At 33.6% G+C, this 23,627-nt stretch overlaps 1 protein-coding gene across 2 annotated transcripts in view; it reads left to right on the forward strand.

Annotated features, from left to right (window-relative positions):
- Nucleotides 1–23,627, forward strand: part of LOC130902680 (uncharacterized) — a 46,561-nt gene that overhangs the window by 16,322 nt on the left and 6,612 nt on the right. Inside the window, exons 1-6 of one of the 2 annotated variants that reach the window (XM_057814933.1) lie at nucleotides 3,955–4,173; nucleotides 6,334–7,138; nucleotides 7,236–7,546; nucleotides 13,191–13,289; nucleotides 15,839–16,187; nucleotides 20,434–20,747. In XM_057814933.1, coding sequence (XP_057670916.1) covers nucleotides 4,162–4,173; nucleotides 6,334–7,138; nucleotides 7,236–7,546; nucleotides 13,191–13,289; nucleotides 15,839–16,187; nucleotides 20,434–20,747 — 1,890 coding nt within the window. In that variant the 5' untranslated portion in view covers nucleotides 3,955–4,161. Of the gene's footprint in view, nucleotides 1–3,954; nucleotides 4,174–6,333; nucleotides 7,139–7,235; nucleotides 7,547–13,190; nucleotides 13,290–15,838; nucleotides 16,188–20,433; nucleotides 20,748–23,627 lie in introns of those variants that run through there. The other variant, XM_057814932.1, reaches the window with a different exon arrangement.

Genomic DNA, 23,627 nt, shown 5'->3' on the forward strand with positions numbered 1-23,627 from the left:
GATTTTGACTACTATAGCCTTTGGTAATTCGAATTTGGACAATCTATACTCTAGCTGCGGCTTGCAGGAGGAAGCCTCAGTTCAATAATTAAGTTTTTGACTACAATAGCCTTTGGTAATTCGAATTTGGACAATCTATACTCTAGCTGACGCTTACAGGAGGAAGTCTTAGTTCAATAATTGAGTTTTTGACTACTATAGCCTTTGGTCATTCGAATTTGGACAATCTATACTCTAGCTGACGCTTACAGGAGGAAGTCTTAGTTCAATAATTGAGTTTTTGACTACAATAGCCTTTGGTAATTCGAATTTGGACAATCTAGTGTCTAGCTGCGGCTTGCAGGAGGAAGCCTTAGTTCAATAATTAAGTTTTTGACTACAATAGCCTTTGGTAATTCGAATTTGGACAATCTATACTCTAGCTGACGCATACAGGAGGAAGTCTTAGTTCAATAATTGAGTTTTTGACTACTATAGCCTTTGGTAATTCGAATTTGGACAATCTATACTCTAGCTGACGCTTACAGGAGGAAGTCTTAGTTCAATAATTGAGTTTTTGACTACTATAGCCTTTGGTCATTCGAATTTGGACAATCTATACTCTAGCTGACGCTTACAGGAGGAAGTCTTAGTTCAATAATTGAGTTTTCGACTACTATAGCCTTTGGTAATTCGAATTTGAACAATTTAGAGTATAGCTGACGTTTACAGGACGAAGCCTTAGTTCAATAATTAAGTTTTTGACTACAATAGCCTTTGGTAATTCGAATTTGGACAATCTATACTCTAGCTGACGCTTACAGGAGGAAGTCTTAGTTCAATAATTGAGTTTTTGACTACAATAGCCTTTGGTAATTCGAATTTGGACAATCTATACTCTAGCTGACGCTTACAGGAGGAAGTCTTAGTTCAATAATTGAGTTTTTGACTACTATAGCCTTTGGTAATTCGAATTTGGACAATCTATACTCTAGCTGACGCTTACAGGAGGAAGTCTTAGTTCAATAATTGAGTTTTTGACTACTATAGCCTTTGGTAATTCGAATTTGGACAATCTATACTCTAGCTGACGCTTACAGGAGGAAGTCTTAGTTCAATAATTGAGTTTTTGACTACTATAGCCTTTGGTCATTCGAATTTGGACAATCTATACTCTAGCTGACGCTTACAGGAGGAAGTCTTAGTTCAATAATTGAGTTTTTGACTACAATAGCCTTTGGTAATTCGAATTTGGACAATCTAGAGTCTAGCTGCGGCTTGCAGGAGGAAGCCTTAGTTTAATAATTGAGTTTTTGACTACTATAGCCTTAAGTAATTCGAATTTGGACAATACAAGCTTGTATGCTCAATTGTCCTTAACCGAACGTTGTCCCAAGTTTGAACTATATTTCTGTCTTGAATTCTGTCGGTTTAGATGACTTCCAAGGGAATCCGATGGCCTTGTATTACAGAATAAGGTCGCGACTACTTTGTTTTTCAATCTAAAAAAACGTTTTGAAGTCCGAAGCAGAAAAAATCTCATTATGACCCACCGGGGTCAGGTTTAGTAGAAAACGACAAATTTAATTTTACAGTTTTATTAAAACAATTAATTTTGATGTTATGAAAGTTGTATGGTGTCTCATCAACACCATAAAAAGAAACATTAAGCAAGAGGGCATGACTGGAAAGTGACGTTACGCGTTTCAATTCAACAAAGACGTTGGTAGTTATGGCCCGACATCTGTTATACAATAAATGGATTACAAGAACTTAGAAACGTACTTAATTAAGTTTAGTTCAAATGTTAACGCTTTCTATATATTATATATAGGGTGAACTAATATATATTTTAACTAAAACTGGTATTTAGAAGCCAGCCACGAGATATTTATCCGGAATATTCCTCCAAATGAGGAAACAACTACTTTCCTGGCTAATTCCTCGACGAATATTGAATTAAATATCATCTGAAGATCGTGATTTCAATCGATTTTTTTGTCGATATTAAAATCCTCAATGGGCGAGCAGAGGTATGTAACCAGTGACTAATTTCGACGTTATTACGTCTCTCCTGGGGGGTATAACAAACTCTAGTTCGAACTTGAGACCCGAACCGAAGACAACACGTCAAAGAACGTCGCTATTTGGTTCATGTAGTTGAACATTTCCCAGCGAACGCTAATTGGCGCCATCTTCACTTTCTAATGCGAACTAATCGTCGATAATACAGATTCCGATGGTAAAAAAGGTGGTAAGAGGTATCAAAATAAATAATTTCTATTATTCAACTCTGGAATGATTTCGAAATTCAATATTTCGAAAGTCTATTTCATCGTTCTTCAAATGAGGAAACAACTACTTTCCTGGCTAATTCCTCGACGAATATTGAATTAAATATCATCTGAAGATCGTGATTTCAATCGATTTTTTTGTCGATATTTAAATCCTCAATGGGCGAGCAGAGGTATGTAACTACTGACTAGTTTCGACGTTATTACGTCTCTCCCGGGGGGTATAACAAACTCTCGTTCGGGATTTTGGAGTTTTTTCTGTAAATTCCTGGGCGGATTTTTTTTCTTTTCGAACCAAATTGATTAAAAAAATGTTAATTTGTCATTACGTGTCAATATTTCCGTAGTCATCATTTTGGTAATCAGTTTCTCGTCGATGTTGTTTAAATTTGATGTATGTAACTGATTAATTTCGTTTTTACTTTGTTATTATATATATGAAACTGCATAGAAATGGTTTTCACTAGGGCCACAAGGCATTTTAATTCAAATATTCATTTTCGAAATTACCCCTTTCGGGGGAATATAGAAAAAAAAAAAAAGTTGCGTGTTGTAAACGATACGACGACTTTCACCCATTATATTGTTGAAGAATAAAAATTTTTTTAACTTGGAATGCTTACAGGAAACCGATCATTTTATCATGATATCAACCATTGTTTCAATATTATTGTAACCAGGGGAGCGAAAAGTTACGTTTCTATGAATAAAAATGAATAAAATTATATAAAAACCGAATTTATTTAATAAATTAATATCAGTAGTACTAATTTTTTCTATAAACAAAATATTTGATTTTTATAGTCCAGTCAGAGAGGTTGTAAAATCGTGTTTTGTGGAAAATGCGGCTAATAAATGAAAATTATCGGAAAAAATCGTGAACGCAGTGAAAAAGTTTTGAGAAAACAAGGAATAGGTGAAAATTAATTGAAAATAATCCCGATTTTCAGGTTATATTTTGAGAATATTAAAAAAGTTTTGATACTTTCGCGGTCCCCTCGTATTTCGGCTCTAGACAATCGGAAAATCATCCGATTTCGACGAATTTTTTTTTAAACTATTCGTTTTCACGCCGGATTTACGAAAAAAATTATGAAAAGATAAAAAAATGAAAATTTATATTAGTTTCAGGGTTTTAAATGTTTACGAAAATGCACTCAATCACGTATAATTGTCGATAACTTTTTTTCAAACAATCAAATGAAGTTGTTATATTTTTTTTCGTAATCTACACGAAAAAACGAACAAATCGGGAAAAAAATTTATACGAAAAAGTTTTTTCAATTAAAAATAAAAACGATTTTTCTTAAAATCGACGTTTTCTCACATATAATCGTTCGTACCTGTTTTATTAAGAAATCATTGTTAGTTATATGCACAAAAACATTCTTAAAATCGCTTCCAGCATTAAAAAAATGATTACGTAAAGTTAGGTTAGGTTTCTGCGGCGCATACCTAACAATTATACGTGAATGACATTTAAGTATTTAATTTTTATCGTAAATCCGCCGTAAAAACGAATATTTCAAAAAAGAAAATTCATCGAAATCGGACGATTTTTAATATCTGTCCGACCGGACTAATATATTCGTCGTCCCCTGTAGCTACGGCTGGCCGAGCACGCTTTTCCCCGATTCCGTCCATTCGGAACGCGATTCCGTCAACTAAACTTCGACTGTTCAGTATTCGTTCGACCGTCAAACGAAATCGACGCTGCAGTCTCTAACCTCGATCGTCTCGAGGCCAACAACCTCGATTTTCTCGTCGATTCGAAGATGTTTTAGTGAATTGTGATTTTTCTTTTCAATATATTAAATATATTTTAGTGAACGGTGATGATTTTTGCATTGTGGATTAATTCGAAAAGGTGATTCGTGATAGCTATTGAATGTGGAATGAGGTAAACATCCTGTTTCGTAAATATTTAGAAGGTTATAAATATATTTAAACTAATTAGTCCCGGTTGTAATTAAAGATCTTCAGATTACTAGATTTGTTAGTTAAATTTGTTTATTTTGACACGGCGGCGTCACGTGATACTTAATATAAATATACGAAATGTCCAATCTAATAAAACGATTTTATAAACAAAAATCGCGTTCGATGTGATTACGATGACGTCATATCTTCATTATACGAGGTTAATCTTAAGTAACTTGACGAATTATCTCGATAATAATTTAAATAACGTGACTAATCTTTTTAATTGTTTTTACACCGTTGCCGGATCATTAGTTTTCGTTTAATCTATAAAAGGTATTAAAATCAATTGAAAGTATCGACCTCGTCTACGACCTACAAGTTCATTTTATAATGCGTGGGGGTAGTCGATTCTCGAGATTTATTTTTAAATTTTGTTTTACAACTTGTTTAATGATAATTTTATCATTTTATATCGCGTTTTATTGAAAAAACTTTATTTGATACCAAATTTGGTATCGATATTTTTATAACTCCTCCATTTTCTTCTTTCCTTCCTACATATTTTGAAACTATCATTTTTACGTCCCCCGCAACGTATAATGATTAACGATGTATAAATTTATTAATAAATATAGAGGTGGGAGTAAATAATTGCACCGTTACTAAATTAAAGTTAAATTTATTTAGATACCGGTCCTGTATGTTTTCGTTTACAAAGTGGAAATCAGCTGTTAGTCTACGACTGGTTTATTATTGATATAAATAAAAAAATTAATTATTCTATTGACAATAAATCGTTTTTTATTGGTACTCGATTCTATATACCGGATGTTCAAATTAAATTGTCGTCACACAATTTTCTCTTTGTAAATTAAAACGTGAAAATAAATACCGGGGACGTCGAAAAAGTTTGTAATATTACAGGTTAGGTCAGGTCAGGACTTTCTTCAATAATTTTCAAAACTTTTTCTATTATATTCGTATTGTAACATAAAGGTATATTTAATAACAGATGGCGCTACGTATATACACATTTTTGACGTTCTATTGTGGATTTTTCGTAAAAATAAATCGCAATGCGCAATATCCGGCGAATAAGATGGTCGGGAGATTGAATTCGAGATACACAATGCGGAATTAACTAATTATACGACGAAATTCAATTTATATTAAATCCATTCGAATTACGTAACTAATCATTGCAACTGTTAAAAATGGCGGACGAATTGAAATGTGGGTCATCGTCGATTTCGGTAATTAGTTATCTTGGTTGCGATGTTAATTCTTTTTTATTATGTAAAAAGTAATCAGATTTACGCATAGCGGCTAAATCAAAATGGAGTTTACACTCATTCTTACGAGGGTTGTACCATAATTAAGATCCTCGATAAGTTACGTCATCGAAAGATTAAATCTGTCAACAATGCGGAGTGCGGAGTGATGTATAATGTGATTTTTTTTATACGAGGAGTTCGAAAATTAAATCGGTCACCGGAAAATTGTTAAAAATTTTGAATTTTTGAAAGTTTGAATTCTACGGGGGTTGTGCGATAGAATTTTATTTGTAGCTTTTCATTTAATCATTTTCGTTATTTTCGCCGAATTTAGTGCCGTTTAATTTTACATTCATTTACGGTTTACATCGAAATTTCGACATTTCGAAATACTAATTATTCGAAACGTCAAAATTGGTTCTGATTTCTACTTTAATACTGATTAATATTTTTTTTTTTTTTTTTTGTATGGCCATGAGTGACTAATGAGGCATTTCGCGAGGTCTCTCGTTCATACATTCGTTGACGTCATCGTCTCGTATCAAGGTCGTCATTTATTTATACGGGAAAATTTCATATTTAGCCATCAGAAATATTCTAAAATTAACCACAAACCAATCTTCATCTATAATTTGGGAGAAAAATTACGTTTGTAGTAGCTCTGGCAACACTGTATCGATTGGAAATCCTTCGACGAGCAGTTTGGGTCAGTGGAGATCGTCGGAATTTTCGACAAATAATCGATTAAAAAGAAACTTTTATGACCCCGAGGCAAGTCGAAACAAGTCAGCAGTCGGTATAAATGTCCGGAGGACGTTTTTTAGACCCGAAATCTCGTCGAGGTAAACAATTTTATGTTCCAGGGGGACGAACCGGCTGAAACGGATGGCATGGAATGCCTTCAGCTGCGCCAATCGACCGGACCATTCCACTACCTTATCAGCGAACAAGCGAAATCTCTGGTCGCTTTGCAGGAGCTCCAGCATGAGGTGGGGGCCCTGTTGGAGTTCCGCGATCTCGTCATCGAAACTTTCCCGAACCTCCGCAGTAAATTGGCGTCTTCAACGCCGGCGACGATGACGTCCCATCACCATTCCAACATTCCCGTATCGATAAGACCGGGCGATTGGACGCCGGGCGTAAGAGTGAGAAAGAAAATAGGCGGCAAAGAGGAGAGGAAGAAAGTCGGAGATACGGCGGTTCAGGATTCCGGTTTTAGTACGGAAACGTCTAGTAAAGAAACGCACAGCGCTTCCTCGACGGCTCTGGCGAATTCTTCGGCCGCTGGCGTTATAGAACCGGAGGACGATATAGAGGACGAACTTTGGAACCTTTTGGATATCATACATCGCAAAGGTACCAGATTGAAAGATGAAGCGGAATTGCTGCAAGGCGCTATCAGAAATCGAGGCGATCGACGAACCGACGGCGATTCCTTCAATCGAGTTTTGTTTTCGTCGTGCCCTTCGTCGTCGTCGTCGTCGTCGTCTTCGGACGTTCGAAAACTCCGTCAAGAACGGGATCTGCTTCTGGATCGATTGGCGGAAATGGAGGCCGAAGTTTTGGCCGGCAGGGTTCACACTTGCCGTTTGCAAGAGGACCTCGAAAATTTGATGTCGACCAAACAAGATTTGGAGGAACAACTCAAAGCTGTCATCGACCAAAGGGGTGAGTCCGTAATTTATTATTATCGTGTGTGATCGATGTGGTTTGGTTTGGTTTGGTTTGGTTTGGTTTGGATGTCGCGTCTTTGTTTTTGTTGCAGGCGAAGTGAATTCGCGAATTCACGATCTTCACCTTCAGTTTGTGACTAAAAGCGGTGCCGGTGGTGGTACGCAACAACCGTCGGAAAGTGAAAAATTTCTTAAGGACATTTCTTCGACATCGACGATAGCGAATTGTAGTCAAAGGACTAATCGAAAAAGTGTCGGTGTCCGTCATATCGATTTAGTGTTTAGTGATGAAAATATGCCGAAAGTAGCTGTGCCGGATACGGAAAAAATAGCCGCCATTTTGAAAGAACGCGATCCTTTGGTGTTGCAAAAACATCTATTGACGACTACCGTCAAAAACCAGGTGAGTCTCTACGCGTATCTCTCTCTCTCTCTCTCTCTCCCTTAGTTCCTTCATCTCTTTTTTGTCTCTCTTTGTTTCTTTATCTCTCTCTCTCTCTCTCTCTCTCTCTCTCTGATTCTCTCTTTGTTCCTTCATCTCTTTCTCTTTTTGTTTCTTTATCTCTCTTTCTCTGTCTCCCTTCATTTCTTTCTCTCTGTCTCCCTTCATTTCTTTCTCTCTGTTTCCCTTCATTTCTTTCTCTCTCTCTCCCTCTCTGTCTCCCTTCATTTATCTCTCTCTCTCTCTGTCTCCCTTCATTTCTTTCTCTCTGTCTCCCTTCATTTCTTTCTCTCTGTTTCCCTTCATTTCTTTCTCTCTGTCTCCCTTCATTTCTTTCTCTCTGTTTCCCTTCATTTCTTTCTCTCTCTCTCTCCCTCTCTGTCTCCCTTCATTTATCTCTCTCTCTGTCTCCCTTCATTTCTTTCTCTCTGTTTCCCTTCATTTCTTTCTCTCTCTCTCTCCCTCTCTGTCTCCCTTCATTTATCTCTCTCTCTGTCTCCCTTCATTTATCTTTCTCTCTCTCTCTGTCTCCCTTCATTTCTCTCTCTCTCTCTCTCTCTCTTTCTCTGTCTCCCTTCATTTCTTTATCTCTCTCTTAGTTCCTTTCTCTCTCTCTCTCTCTTTGTTCCTGTATATCTCTCTCTTTTTGTTTCTTTAACTCTCTCTCTCTCTCTCTCTCTGATTCTCTCTTTGTTCCTTCATCTCTTTCTCTTTTTGTTTCTTTATCTCTCTTTCTCTGTCTCCCTTCATTTCTTTATCTCTCTCTTAGTTCCTTTCTCTCTCTGTCTCCCTTCATTTATCTCTCTCTCTCTCTCTGTCTCCCTTCATTTCTTTCTCTCTGTCTCCCTTCATTTATCTCTCTCTCTGTTCTCCCTTCATTTATCTCTCTCTCTCTCTGTCTCCCTTCATTTCTCTCTCTCTCTCTCTCTTTCTCTGTCTCCCTTCATTTCTTTATCTCTCTCTTAGTTCCTTTCTCTCTCTCTCTCTCTCTTTGTTCCTGTATATCTCTCTCTTTTTGTTTCTTTAACTCTCTCTCTCTCTCTCTTTCAGTTCCTTTTTGTTCCTTTTTCTCTCTCTTTTTGTTTATTTATCTCTCTTTTTGTTTATTTATCTCTCTCTTTCTCTCTCTCTGATTCTCTCTTTGTTCCTTCATTTCTTTCTCTTTCTGTTCTTCTATCTCTCTTTCTCTGTCTCTCTGTGTTTCTTTATCTCTCTTTATTTCTCTCTCTTTGTTCCCTTATATATATATCTCTCTCTCTTAGTTCTTTTTTGTTCCTTTATCTCTCTCTCTCTCTCTTTGTCTCTCTTTTTGTTCCTTTATCTTTCTCTCTCTTTCTTTGTCTCTCTTTTTGTTCCTTTATCTCTCTCTCTCTTTTAGTTCCTTTATCTCTCTCTCTTTTAGTTCCTTTATCTCTCTCTCTTTTAGTTCCTTTCTGTTCCTTTATCTCTCTCTCTTATAGTTCCTTTTTGTTCCTTTATCTCTCTTTTTCTTTGTCTCTCTTTTTGTTCCTTTATCTCTCTCTCTCTTTTAGTTCCTTTTTGTTCCTTTATCTCTCTTTTTCTTTGTCTCTCTTTTCGTTCCTTTATCTCTCTCTCTCTTTCAGTTCCTTTTTGTTCCTTTATCTCTCTCTCTCTCTCTTTGTCTCTCTTTTTGTTCCTTTATCTCTCTCTCTCTTTTAGTTCCTTTATCTCTCTCTCTCTTTTAGTTCCTTTATCTCTCTCTCTTTTAGTTCCTTTCTGTTCCTTTATCTCTCTCTCTTTTAGTTCCTTTCTGTTCCTTTATCTCTCTCTCTTATAGTTCCTTTTTGTTCCTTTATCTCTCTTTTTCTTTGTCTCTCTTTTTGTTCCTTTATCTCTCTCTCTCTTTTAGTTCCTTTATCTCTCTCTCTTTTAGTTCCTTTCTGTTCCTTTATCTCTCTCTCTTTTAGTTCCTTTCTGTTCCTTTATCTCTCTCTCTTATAGTTCCTTTTTGTTCCTTTATCTCTCTTTTTCTTTGTCTCTCTTTTTGTTCCTTTATCTCTCTCTCTCTTTTAGTTCCTTTTTGTTCCTTTATCTCTCTTTTTCTTTGTCTCTCTTTTCGTTCCTTTATCTCTCTCTCTCTTTCAGTTCCTTTTTGTTCCTTTATCTCTCTCTCTCTCTCTTTGTCTCTCTTTTTGTTCCTTTATCTCTCTCTCTCTTTTAGTTCCTTTATCTCTCTCTCTCTTTTAGTTCCTTTATCTCTCTCTCTTTTAGTTCCTTTCTGTTCCTTTATCTCTCTCTCTTATAGTTCCTTTTTGTTCCTTTATCTCTCTTTTTCTTTGTCTCTCTTTTTGTTCCTTTATCTCTCTCTCTCTCTTTTAGTTCCTTTTTGTTCCTTTATCTCTCTCTCTTATAGTTCCTTTTTGTTCCTTTATCTCTCTTTTTCTTTGTCTCTCTTTTCGTTCCTTTATCTCTCTCTCTCTTTCAGTTCCTTTTTGTTCCTTTATCTCTCTCTCTCTCTCTCTCTTTGTCTCTCTTTTTGTTCCTTTATCTCTCTCTCTCTTTTAGTTCCTTTATCTCTCTCTCTCTCTCTCTCTCTCTCTCTCTCTCTTTGTCTCTCTTTTTGTTCCTTTATCTCTCTCTCTCTTTTAGTTCCTTTATCTCTCTCTCTCTTTCAGTTCCTTTTTGTTCCTTTATCTCTCTCTCTCTCTTTTGGTCTCTCTTTTTCTTCCTTTATCTCTCTCTCTTTTAGTTCCTTTATCTCTCTCTCTCTCTTTTAGTTCCTTTCTGTTTCTTTATCTCTCTCTCTTATAGTTCCTTTTTGTTCCTTTATCTCTCTTTTTCTTTGTTTCTCTTTTTGTTCCTTTATCTCTCTCTCTGTATCTTTTTGTTTCTTTATCTCTTTTTTATGACTTTCTTCGTTTCTTTATCTCTCTCTCTCTCTCTTTGTTCCCTTATATATCTCTCTCTCTGTCTTTCTATGCCTTTATCTCTCTGTCTCTATTTCTGTTCTTTCATCTCTCTCTTAGTTCCTTTATCTCTCTTTCTCTTTATTTTATTATCCATCTTTTTGTTCCTTTGTCTCTCTTTATTTTTCTATTTCATTCTCTCTCTGTTTCTCTTCGTTTCTGTATCTCTCTCTGTCTCTCTTTGTTCCCTTTTGCTCCATTATTTCTCTTTTCCCTTCATCTCTCCCCCTCTCTTTCTCTTTGTTCTTTTAGCTCTCTCTCTGTCTATCTCATACATCTCATTTTCTTTCTATTTCTGTGTCTCTGTCTTTTCATCTTTTCCACTCTACCTATCTCGTTCTTTGAGCCGCTATTTTCTCTCAGTCTCTTTTTCTCTTTTTATATTCGAATTTCTTTCCCTCGCACTTCTTTATCCTCTTTATATTCCCATTTTTTTTTTTTTTTTTTTAAATTTGTTTTCGTCTGAATTTATTCGAAATGTTTGGCGAACTTGGGAAATTTCTTAGAAACGTAAATTTTTCCAAACGAACACGTTAATAATTATTATTACGTTCTAATTACATTTGTTCGGCGAATTGTACAGTTTATATGGAAGGAAACCTTATAAAAAAAACTTGTTTCGCCTCGAAAGGCACGTGCGCTCTTTACACGTTTTCACTATACAAATATCCATTTCGAACGGATACAATTTTTTTACGTCGATTCCTCGACGCGTTCATTTAGGCTGTTTATGTATTATTTACCGGGGTCGTATCGAATGTTTATATAGGAAACGATCGATCTCGACTGTCGTATTAATATTTTTATTTTGTTGTTGCACCCGTCCGAAATGTTTAACAAATGACTACAACTGTATCGCGGACAAAAAAAAATTTACGTCATCGCCATTAGTTTCGCTACGGTGTGAAACGATCTGGTAGGAATAACGACAGGCGATTAACGTTGATGTTTTTTCTTCTTTTTTATTTACGGATTTTGTAAAAACAAAATAGAAACTCCGATACGCTCTAGTTGTATCAGATTAATATTTTTTTTTTAGTAAAAAATTTAGATATTATGCGAGAAAAATCATAGTTATTACCAATATTTAATTTCCGATCGATCAACTTCCAATACGGGACGTCGCTTGTCAAATTATCTAAATTCCCTCGTATTCCAAACCATCAAACTCTAATACAGGATGTCACAATTGAAATTATCTAAATTCCCTCGTATTCAAAACGATCAAACTCTAATACAGGATGTCACAATTGAAATTATCTAAATTCCCTCGTATTCAAAACGATCAAACTCTAATACAGGATGTCACAATTGAAATTATCTAAATTCCCTCGTAATCAAAACGATCAAAGTCTAATACAGGACGTCACATGTCAAATTATCTAAATTCCCTCGTATTCCAAACGATCAATTTCTAATACAGGACGTCACAATTGAAATTATTTAAATTCCCTCGTATTCAAAACCATCAAAGTCTAATACAGGACGTCACATGTCAAATTATCTAAATTCCCTCGTATTCCAAACGATCAATTTCTAATACAGGACGTCACAATTGAAATTATCTAAATTCCCTCGTATTCCAAACGATCAAACTCTAATACAGGACGTCACATGTCAAATTATCTAAATTCCCTCGTAATCAAAACGATCAAACCCTAATACAGGACGTCACATGTCAAATTATCTAAATTCCCTCGTAATCAAAACGATCAAACCCTAATACAGGACGTCACATGTCAAATTATCTAAATTCCCTCGTAATCAAAACGATCAAACCCTAATACAGGACGTCACATGTCAAATTATCTAAATTCCCTCGTAATCAAAACGATCAAACCCTAATACAGGACGTCACATGTCAAATTATTTAAATTCCCCCGTATTCAAAACGTTCAAACTCTAATACAGGACGTCACATGTCAAATTATCTAAATTCCCTCGTAATCAAAACGATCAAACCCTAATACAGGACGTCACATGTCAAATTATCTAAATTCCCTCGTAATCAAAACGATCAAACCCTAATACAGGACGTCACATGTCAAATTATCTAAATTCCCTCGTAATCAAAACGATCAAACCCTAATACAGGACGTCACATGTCAAATTATTTAAATTCCCCCGTATTCAAAACGTTCAAACTCTAATACAGGACGTCACATGTCAAATTATCTAAATTCCCTCGTAATCAAAACGATCAAACCCTAATACAGGACGTCACATGTCAAATTATTTAAATTCCTCCGTATTCCAAACCATCAAACTGTAATACAGGACGTCACAATTGAAGTTATATAAATTCTGTACAGGACGTCGCGTTTGAAAATTTCATATTTTTGTATAGAAAGTCGCATTTGAAACGAATATAGGATAATAATATAGGATGTCTCATTCGGAACGATCAAATTTCGACAAAGGAGGACGTCGCATTTGAAATTTCTAAATCCCGTGAAGGGGACGTTGTAATCAAAACGGACAAACTGTATAATACTGTTTATTTAGAAGTAAAAAACTTTTTTTTTTTTGTTGGAAATCGTAGAAATATATTCGGAATACTCGTTATACAGGATGACCAAATTATATATTAGAATTGTCGGTAAAATTTTGACGTTTATTTCCATTCGAAACGCGTGGTACAAAATTCCCATAACCTACGTTGAAAAAATTATTTACAGGTCCTTAGAGAACAATTAGATACGGTGACTGGTATTGAAGAAGGGCTAAGGGACAGACTAAATAGGTTTAGGGAAGAAAATGAAGACTTAAAATTCCAGGTAAGCCAATTTATATACATATATCTAATTACACCCAAGCGAGTCGAAACATTTTCGGTTTCCCCTCGTATATTATCGCGAATTAATAAAAAAATTTTCATTTAAAAAAAAAACATTTTTCGCGTATCTACCGATTTAGGCGGGGATAATATGACAAGTTACGTAACATAACGGTGTACACTGAGAAAAAGTTTTTCATACATACACGGATATAAAGAAAATTTCCGTATATTCCAAGGAAATTATGAAATTTTCTGTTCGGTTGTAATTTACGTCGCCCCTGCCACTTATCGTTTCTGTTTGTGATTTTTCTGGGTTTTGAGGACACCCCTCCGAATGAACAGGCAGCTGTCAATCATTCCAACGGCTCATCTGTCAATTCCACGACTTGAATAACTCGAATCTTGACGTTTCATACGTAATTTGGCCGTTTTTTTATTCTGACCGATTATCGGACGCGCCCAACGCATACTACGACCGTTTACGATGATTTTTAAGCCGTCCGCACAAGTTCAATTTCAACTGACGTGTTTTCTGCCGTATACGATGATTTTTAAGCCGTTCGCACACGTTCAGTTATAACTGACGGTTCATTTACGAGATACAACGTGTTTTTTTACCGTATACGGTAATTGTTAAGCCATCCACACATGTTCAGAATCATTTGACAGTTTTTTTACCGTATATGATGATTTTTAAGCCGTTCACACACGTTAAGGTTCATTTGACAGTTTTTTTTACCGTATATGATGTTTATTAAGCCGTTCACACACGTTAAGGTTCATTTGACGGTTTTTTTACCGTATATGATGTTTATTAAGCCGTTCACACACGTTAAGGTTCATTTGACGGTTTTTTTACCGTATATGATGTTTATTAAGCCGTTCACACACGTTAAGGTTCATTTGACAGTTTTTTTTACCGTTTGCGATGATTTTTAAGCCGTTCACACACGTTAAGGTTCATTTGACAGTTTTTTTTACCGTATATGATGTTTATTAAGCCGTTCACACACGTTAAGGTTCATTTGACGGTTTTTTTACCGTATATGATGTTTATTAAGCCGTTCACACACGTTAAGGTTCATTTGACAGTTTTTTTTACCGTATATGATGTTTATTAAGCCGTTCACACACGTTAAGGTTCATTTGACGTTTTTTTTTTTACCGTATATGATGTTTATTAAGCCGTTCACACACGTTAAGGTTCATTTGACAGTTTTTTTTACCGTATATGATGTTTATTAAGCCGTTCACACACGTTAAGGTTCATTTGACAGTTTTTTTTACCGTATATGATGTTTATTAAGCCGTTCACACACGTTAAGGTTCATTTGACAGTTTTTTTTACCGTATATGATGTTTATTAAGCCGTTCACACACGTTAAGGTTCATTTGACTGTTTTTTTTTACCGTTTGAGATGATTTTTAAGCCATTCACACACGTTATGGATCATTTGACGGTTTTTTTACCGTATATGATGTTTATTAAGCCGTTCACACACGTTAAGGTTCATTTGACGATTTTTTTTACCGTTTGCGATGATTTTTAAGCCGTTCACACACGTTAAGGTTCATTTGACTGTTTTTTTTTACCGTTTGAGATGATTTTTAAGCCGTTCACACACGTTAAGGTTCATTTGACGATTTTTTTTACCGTTTGCGATGATTTTTAAGCCGTTCACACACGTTAAAGTTCATTTGACAGTTTTTTTTTACCGTTTGAGATGATTTTTAAGCCGTTCACACACGTTTAGGATCAATTGACGGCTTTTTTACCGTATACGTTGATTGTTAAGGCGTCCACACACGTTCAGCTCGAACCGACGTTTCGTTTGCCGGATACGACGATTATTAAGCTCGCCGCACACGCGTTCAAATCCACTTCGGGGTATTTCAAGTCTGATATTAACGTGTAATGACTCAAATTTTGTATCGATACATACAGGGGCGTCGCCTAACCGATACATTAACGAATTAACGGGTATTTCGCTATATGAAAAATGACAGAATTCATTTTCGTCCTCAAAATTTGCCGATTCATCCTCGCATTCAGTTTATTTTCGTAATTACTCATCGCAACGTCGTAAAATAAATAATTTACGATAGCGATAACGCGGGAGATATGATTGCGAGGCGAATTGATAAAAGAAAAAAAAATCTAATCGATGTTCGAGATAGTAAATATCGTTTTTAATAAAAATTAGAACGTACCGAGCGGCTAATGCGAAAAAAAAAAAATAATAAACTCAAATGCTTCGAAATCGAGTCGATTATCTAACCGTGACTTTGGACGGCAAACTCCCGTCGAATAAACAGAAAAAGAAGAAGAAAAATGTCCGTAATGGCACGCAGACACTTCGCAGGCAAAAATTTCGCGTTAAAACCGTCGTGAAACGTATCGGAAGTAACCTAAAACCTCGCTTAGAATCCCCGGCGGTGTAATCGAATCCCAATTTTTCTTTTTCCCCGCGCGATTTTCGATTTCGATTTATGGGGGTGTCGTCGCCGAGAAGAACGCATTTGGCCAGATCGATCGTCTTGTTTCAGTTGGAAGATCGAACGATAGAATTGGAAGGCACCAGGGCGCGGATACGTTTGCTGGAAGACCTCCGCAAACCCTCGAACAAAACCAGCTCGCCCGATATAATCCCCGCTTTAGATTCGACGCCTCCGGCTCGTCCCCAATCGCGTACCGAAATTTCTACGGCCAGTATGAAGGCGATGTGTCCTTTGATAATGAACAGTATGAAAAATTTGAATTTGCAATCGGAAAATTTCGGCAGTCCCGAATCGGAACGCGATCGATCTTCTGAAAAGGATAAAAAGGACATTGGCAAAACGAAACGACCCAGTAAGATACCGTTGAAAAGTTACACGGCGCCGAAACCACCAGGAGGTAAGGATATTCGATGTATTTGTTGTTTGTTGCGACGTTAATACGAGGGTTGGTCGATGGTTTTTCAATTATTTCGAATGGACTATAAAAAAATTGCTAATTTTTTTCCAAAAATCTACATTTTTTGCTTGAAATATTTGAAAATACGATCAAATTGGCAACGCTGTTTTCGTAATTGGTAAATGTCATGGTGTTTTTTGCGAAACCCCGTATAAACATTTCGTTATTTTTTTTTTGCGTAATTTTTTATGTGTCGAACTTTTTATTATCTTTTCGATTATCCCTCGTATATGTGCTGATTTGTGAAAATTGTGGTTTTATCACGTTTGATTGTGTTTGAAGTGCACCGGTTATTTATTGGTATTTTTTGTCTTTGGATAATTTAGTAAAAAGTTGAAGAAATTATTTTTTTTTTACAAATTTTTGATTAGACCTCGTATATAGTCAGAAAAAAATGTAGCGTTTCGCTTAAATTCATGAAGAATGCAATCAACAAAAAGTCGATAATTTTGAAAACAATTCGAATAAATACGAAAATTTATTTTTCAAAAATATTTTTACGAGAATCTTTTTGATTAGACCTCGTATACAGACAGGAAAACATTTAGAGTTTCGCTTAAATTCATGAACAATGCAATCAACAAAAAGTCGATAATTTTGAAAACAATTCGAATAAATACGAAAATTTATTTTTCAAAAATATTTTTACGAGAATCTTTTTGATTAGACCTCGTATACAGACAGAAAAAATTTAGTGTTTCTTTTAAATTCATGAATAATGCAATCAATCAAAAGTCGTTAATTTTGAAAACAATTCGAATAAATACGAAAATTTATTTTTCAAAAATATTTTTACGAGAATCTTTTTGATTAGACCTCGTATACAGACAGAAAAAATTTAGTGTTTCTTTTAAATTCATGAATAATGCAATCAATCAAAAGTCGTTAATTTTGAAAACAATTCGAATAAATACGAAAATTTATTTTTCAAAAATATTTTTACGAGAATCTTTTTGATTAGACCTCGTATACAGACAGAAAAAATTTAGTGTTTCTTTTAAATTCATGAATAATGCAATCAATCAAAAGTCGTTAATTTTGAAAACAATTCGAATAAATACGAAAATTTATTTTTCAAAAATATTTTTACGAGAATCTTTTTGATTAGACCTCGTATACAGACAGAAAAAATTTAGTGTTTCTTTTAAATTCATGAATAATGCAATCAACAAAAAGTCGATAATTTTGAAAACAATTCGAATAAATACGAAAATTTATTTTTCAAAAATATTTTTACGAGAATCTTTTTGATTAGACCTCGTATACAGACAGGAAAACATTTAGAGTTTCGCTTAAATTCATGAACAATGCAATCAACAAAAAGTCGATAATTTTGAAAACAATTCGAATAAATACGAAAATTTATTTTTCAAAAATATTTTTACGAGAATCTTTTTGATTAGACCTCGTATACAGACAGAAAAAATTTAGTGTTTCTTTTAAATTCATGAATAATGCAATCAATCAAAAGTCGTTAATTTTGAAAACAATTCGAATAATTACGAAAATTTATTATTCAAAAATATTTTTACGAGAATCTTTTTGATTAGACCTCGTATACAGACAGGAAAACATTTAGAGTTTCGCTTAAATTCATGAACAATGCAATCAACAAAAAGTCGATAATTTTGAAAACAATTCGAATAAATACGAAAATTTATTTTTCAAAAATATTTTTACGAGAATCTTTTTGATTAGACCTCGTATACAGACAGGAAAACATTTAGTGTTTCTTTTAAATTCATGAATAATGCAATCAACAAAAAGTCGATAATTTTGAAAACAATTCGAATAATTACGAAAATTTATTTTTCAAAAATATTTTTACGAGAATCTTTTTGATTAGACCTCGTATACAGACAGGAAAACATTTAGAGTTTCGCTTAAATTCATGAACAATGCAATCAACAAAAAGTCGATAATTTTGAAAACAATTCGAATAAATACGAAAATTTATTTTTCAAAAATATTTTTACGAGAATCTTTTTGATTAGACCTCGTATACAGACAGGAAAACATTTAGTGTTTCTTTTAAATTCATGAATAATGCAATCAATCAAAAGTCGTTAATTTTGAAAACAATTCGAATAATTACGAAAATTTATTATTCAAAAATATTTTTACGAGAATCTTTTTGATTAGACCTCGTATACAGACAGGAAAACATTTAGAGTTTCGCTTAAATTCATGAACAATGCAATCAACAAAAAGTCGATAATTTTGAAAACAATTCGAATAAATACGAAAATTTATTTTTCAAAAATATTTTTACGAGAATCTTTTTGATTAGACCTCGTATACAGACAGGAAAACATTTAGTGTTTCTTTTAAATTCATGAATAATGCAATCAATCAAAAGTCGTTAATTTTGAAAACAATTCGAATAATTACGAAAATTTATTATTCAAAAATATTTTTACGAGAATCTTTTTGATTAGACCTCGTATACAGACAGGAAAACATTTAGAGTTTCGCTTAAATTCATGAACAATGCAATCAACAAAAAGTCGATAATTTTGAAAACAATTCGAATAAATACGAAAATTTATTATTCAAAAATATTTTTACGAGAATCTTTTTGATTAGACCTCGTATACAGACAGGAAAACATTTAGTGTTTCTTTTAAATTCATGAATAATGCAATCAACAAAAAGTCGATAATTTTGAAAACAATTCGAATAATTACGAAAATTTATTTTTCAAAAATATTTTTACGAGAATCTTTTTGATTAGACCTCGTATACAGACAGAAAAAATTTAGTGTTTCTTTTAAATTCATGAATAATGCAATCAATCAAAAGTCGTTAATTTTGAAAACAATTCGAATAATTACGAAAATTTATTTTTCAAAAATATTTGTACGAGGTTCGTATGAAAATGTATATATTTATATACAAGGCAATTCCATAAAAACAAAATACTCTGTAATTGCAAGTCGAATAATTTTTGAAACTTTTTACGAAAATATCTAAGTAGGAGAAATATTTTTTTCAAAATGATCTATTTTCTTTATTATCCAGATGATCTAATGAGATATAAGATTCGTTTGTATTCATATATATTTAAAAAATCAAGGTCAAAAACTTCCTATCCGATATTTTGACGTTTTTTTTTTTTCAAATCATTTCATAATTTTCCCCCCTCAATGTTACTCGCTGCTTTTATACCCAATCAAATAATCTAGAATATTCTAGAAACTTCTAGAACATTCCAGGACAGTCTAGAACATTCTATTACCGCTCAATATTATGTAATGGACGTCCAATTCAAAAATTTTCATTCTATAATTGCCCAATTATGTCAATCGAAGCCAAGTTACATGCGAAAGACAACTAATTTACGAGGTACAATCAAAAACATAAACTTTGTATGAATCCATTTATCAAATCTTCCCCCGGTAAGCGACGATTCAATCATTACAAGATTTTCATCTGCCAAACGGTTTCGTTCTTCGACATTTTCCGAATGAAACTTTTCCAACACACCTCGTACGTAATAGCTTCGTTATAATACAAACGAGTTTATAATTTCCACAATAAATATATATAAAAAAAATAATCTCTGTTAGATCTAGATTAATAAACAAAAAGATTAGAAAATATTAACAGCATGACACGATTTCACTATACAGTGTGGCGCAAAAATATGGAACCATTTATTGTCGTTTATTCATATCCCAAAATTGAAATTTTCGTACGAAACTCAATGAATTAGGCGTTTATAAAAAAGCATGATTAATAAATTTCACTTTTAAATACGAGGGGCGTCTTGAAAGAAAATATTTTAGTTAAAAGTGGATTCTCGGTGCTAATTGGGGCAGTTTTATTTGGGGTTTCGACGAAAAGAGACGTTTTATATACCGGGCGATGAATATTAAACGTTTTGGAATGGGAATTATGACATTTGTATCGCTCCTGTTGTCCCGTGATGATGAGGTCCAATTAAGAAAAAATCGAACTCCTTCTTTTAGCATTTTTCGTGGAAAATTTCGGTTTTTACGATATTTAAAGACGATGGCTTTTCTAGAGGGTTGTATTTATAAACGAGAGATAGTGGGGGGTGTTGAAAATGTTTTTTTTTATAAGAAACGGGCGATTTCGAACGATATTTGGTTCCGTATTATGAGTCGACACTGTATATATTTCATGGTAGTTTCACGGTTTTCATTAGTGAAAGTATCCATAGGTAAACACAGCCCAGCACCGTCGAGCACGCGTTACCGCAACGGCGATTCACCCTGTAGACCGCATTCGGCGCAATCCTGGACCAAAACCAAATCCGAAGCGAACAGTTTGAATTCCAAAAGCAATTCACTATCGAAATCCCGGAACGGTTCCTTGGTAACAACTAAGGATTCGTTATCGGGAAAATTGAGATCGAGCGATTCGTTCCAGAAGTTGAACGGTTCGGCGACGAATACGTTCGGCAGGAACGTCCAGAAGAAGAGTTCGAGCGTTAGCGCCGCTAATAAAAAGGAGAACAACACTCAAAGTGATAAGGTACGAACCAAAACCACGACGAGCATTCTTTGGAGTTTCTTCAGACGTGATTAGAAGCGGCTGCCAATTATTTTTAGTTACACCCTCGTAATTTAGGGATAAAGTGCAGTAAGTGACGCTTGTTTTTATTATTTGCTTTACTGCTTACGAGGCTTCTATATATATATATTTTTTTTTTTTCAATTTTGTTTCGTAGTCTTTGTTTAGGGGATTTTTTTTTTTGGTTTCGGTAGTTTTGTAGTGGGGGGATTTTGGTTGTAATTTAAAAAAAAATTGGTGGGAGTCGAATTTGCCGGTTTCGGCGTCATTGCGCCTATTCAGCACAACATATATCGTTGAAATACTCGCGAATGATACAAATATTATATTTTTGTATAAAAATCTATTTGAAATTCGAGTTTCGGTTCGCTTTGTATACAAAAAGAGACGATAATCACGGTTTAATCCATTACCCTTTATATTTTAACAAATCATTGTATAAAAATCTTGGAAAAAATTAATCTGAATTCAGTAGAATATACACGGTCATTAAATGTTATTAAATATCTCCGAAAATATCGATTTTAGAAAAAAAAGATTTTCTTAGAAAATGAGGCTCATAAAAAGCTCTACAAAAAAGGTTATATACATTTTTCACTTAAATCAATTTTTTAGCTGTAAATTCCTGAGCTTGTCCAGCCCCCTCCAAAATTATAACAATTTTATTAAATATCTCCGAAAATATCGATTTCACAAAAAAAAGTTTTTCTCAAAAAATGAGGCTCATAAAAAGCTCTACAAAAAAGGTTTGATACATTTTTACGTAAGCTCAATTATTTAGCTGTAAATTCCTGAGTTTGTCCGCCCCCTCCAAAATTATAACAATTTTATCAAATATCTCCGAAAATATCGAATTTAGAAAAAAAAGTTTTTCAGAAAAAATGAGGCTCATAAAAAGCTCTACAAAAAAGGTTTGATACATTTTTACGTAAACTCAATTATTTAGCTGTAAATTCCTGAGCTTGTCCAGCCTCCTCCAAAATTATAACAATTTTATCAAATATATCCGAAAATATCGATTTTAGAAAAAAAAATTTTTCTCAAAAAATGAGGCTCATAAAAAGCTCTACAAAAAAGGTTTCATACATTTTTACGTAAACTCAATTTTTTAGCTGTAAATTCCTGAGTTTGTCCGCCCCCTCCAAAATTATAACAATTTTATTAAATATCTCCGAAAATATCGATTTCACAAAAAAAAGTTTTTCATAAAAATTGAGGCTCATATAAAGCTCTACAAAAAAGGTTTGATACATTTTTACGTAAGCTCAATTATTTAGCTGTAAATTCCTGAGTTTGTCCGCCCCCTCCAAAATTATAACAATTTTATCAAATATCTCCGAAAATATCGAATTTAGAAAAAAAAGTTTTTCAGAAAAAATGAGGCTCATAAAAAGCTCTACAAAAAAGGTTTGATACATTTTTACGTAAACTCAATTATTTAGCTGTAAATTCCTGAGCTTGTCCAGCCTCCTCCAAAATTATAACAATTTTATCAAATATATCCGAAAATATCGATTTTAGAAAAAAAAATTTTTCTCAAAAAATGAGGCTCATAAAAAGCTCTACAAAAAAGGTTTCATACATTTTTACGTAAACTCAATTTTTTAGCTGTAAATTCCTGAGTTTGTCCGCCCCCTCCAAAATTAAAACAATTTTATTAAATATCTCCGAAAATATCGATTTCACAAAAAAAAGTTTTTCATAAAAATTGAGGCTCATATAAAGCTCTACAAAAAAGGTTTGATACATTTTTACGTAAGCTCAATTATTTAGCTGTAAATTCCTGAGTTTGTTCGCCCCCTCCAAAATTATAACAATTTTATCAAATATCTCCGAAAATATCGAATTTAGAAAAAAAAGTTTTTCAGAAAAAATGAGGCTCATAAAAAGCTCTACAAAAAAGGTTTAATACATTTTTACGTAAGCTCAATTATTTAGCTGTAAATTCCTGAGCTTGTCCAGTCCCCTCCAAAATTATAACAATTTTATTAAATATCTCCGAAAATATCGATTTCACAAAAAAAAGTTTTTCATAAAAATTGAGGCTCATATAAAGCTCTACAAAAAAGGTTATATACATTTTTACGTAAACTCAATTTTTTAGCTGTAAATTCCTGAGCTTGTCCAGTCCCCTCCAAAATTATAACAATTTTATTAAATATCTCCGAAAATATCGATTTCACAAAAAAAAGTTTTTCATAAAAATTGAGGCTCATATAAAGCTCTACAAAAAAGGTTATATACATTTTTACGTAAACTCAATTTTTTAGCTGTAAATTCCTGAGTTTGTCCGCCCCCTCCAAAATTATAACAATTTTATTAAATATATCCGAAAATATCGATTTTAGAAAAAAAAATTTTTCTCAAAAAATGAGGCTCATAAAAAGCTCTGCAAAAAAGGTTTGATACATTTTTACGTAAGCTCAATTATTTAGCTGTAAATTCCTGAGTTTGTTCGCCCCCTCCAAAATTATAACAATTTTATCAAATATCTCCGAAAATATCGAATTTAGAAAAAAAAGTTTTTCAGAAAAAATGAGGCTCATAAAAAGCTCTACAAAAAAGGTTTAATACATTTTTACGTAAGCTCAATTATTTAGCTGTAAATTCCTGAGCTTGTCCAGTCCCCTCCAAAATTATAACAATTTTATTAAATATCTCCGAAAATATCGATTTCACAAAAAAAAGTTTTTCATAAAAATTGAGGCTCATATAAAGCTCTACAAAAAAGGTTATATACATTTTTACGTAAACTCAATTTTTTAGCTGTAAATTCCTGAGTTTGTCCGCCCCCTCCAAAATTATAACAATTTTATTAAATATCTCCGAAAATATCGATTT

Source organism: Diorhabda carinulata, chromosome X (assembly GCF_026250575.1).
Source record: "Diorhabda carinulata isolate Delta chromosome X, icDioCari1.1, whole genome shotgun sequence".
NCBI classification, from domain to species: domain Eukaryota; kingdom Metazoa; phylum Arthropoda; class Insecta; order Coleoptera; family Chrysomelidae; genus Diorhabda; species Diorhabda carinulata.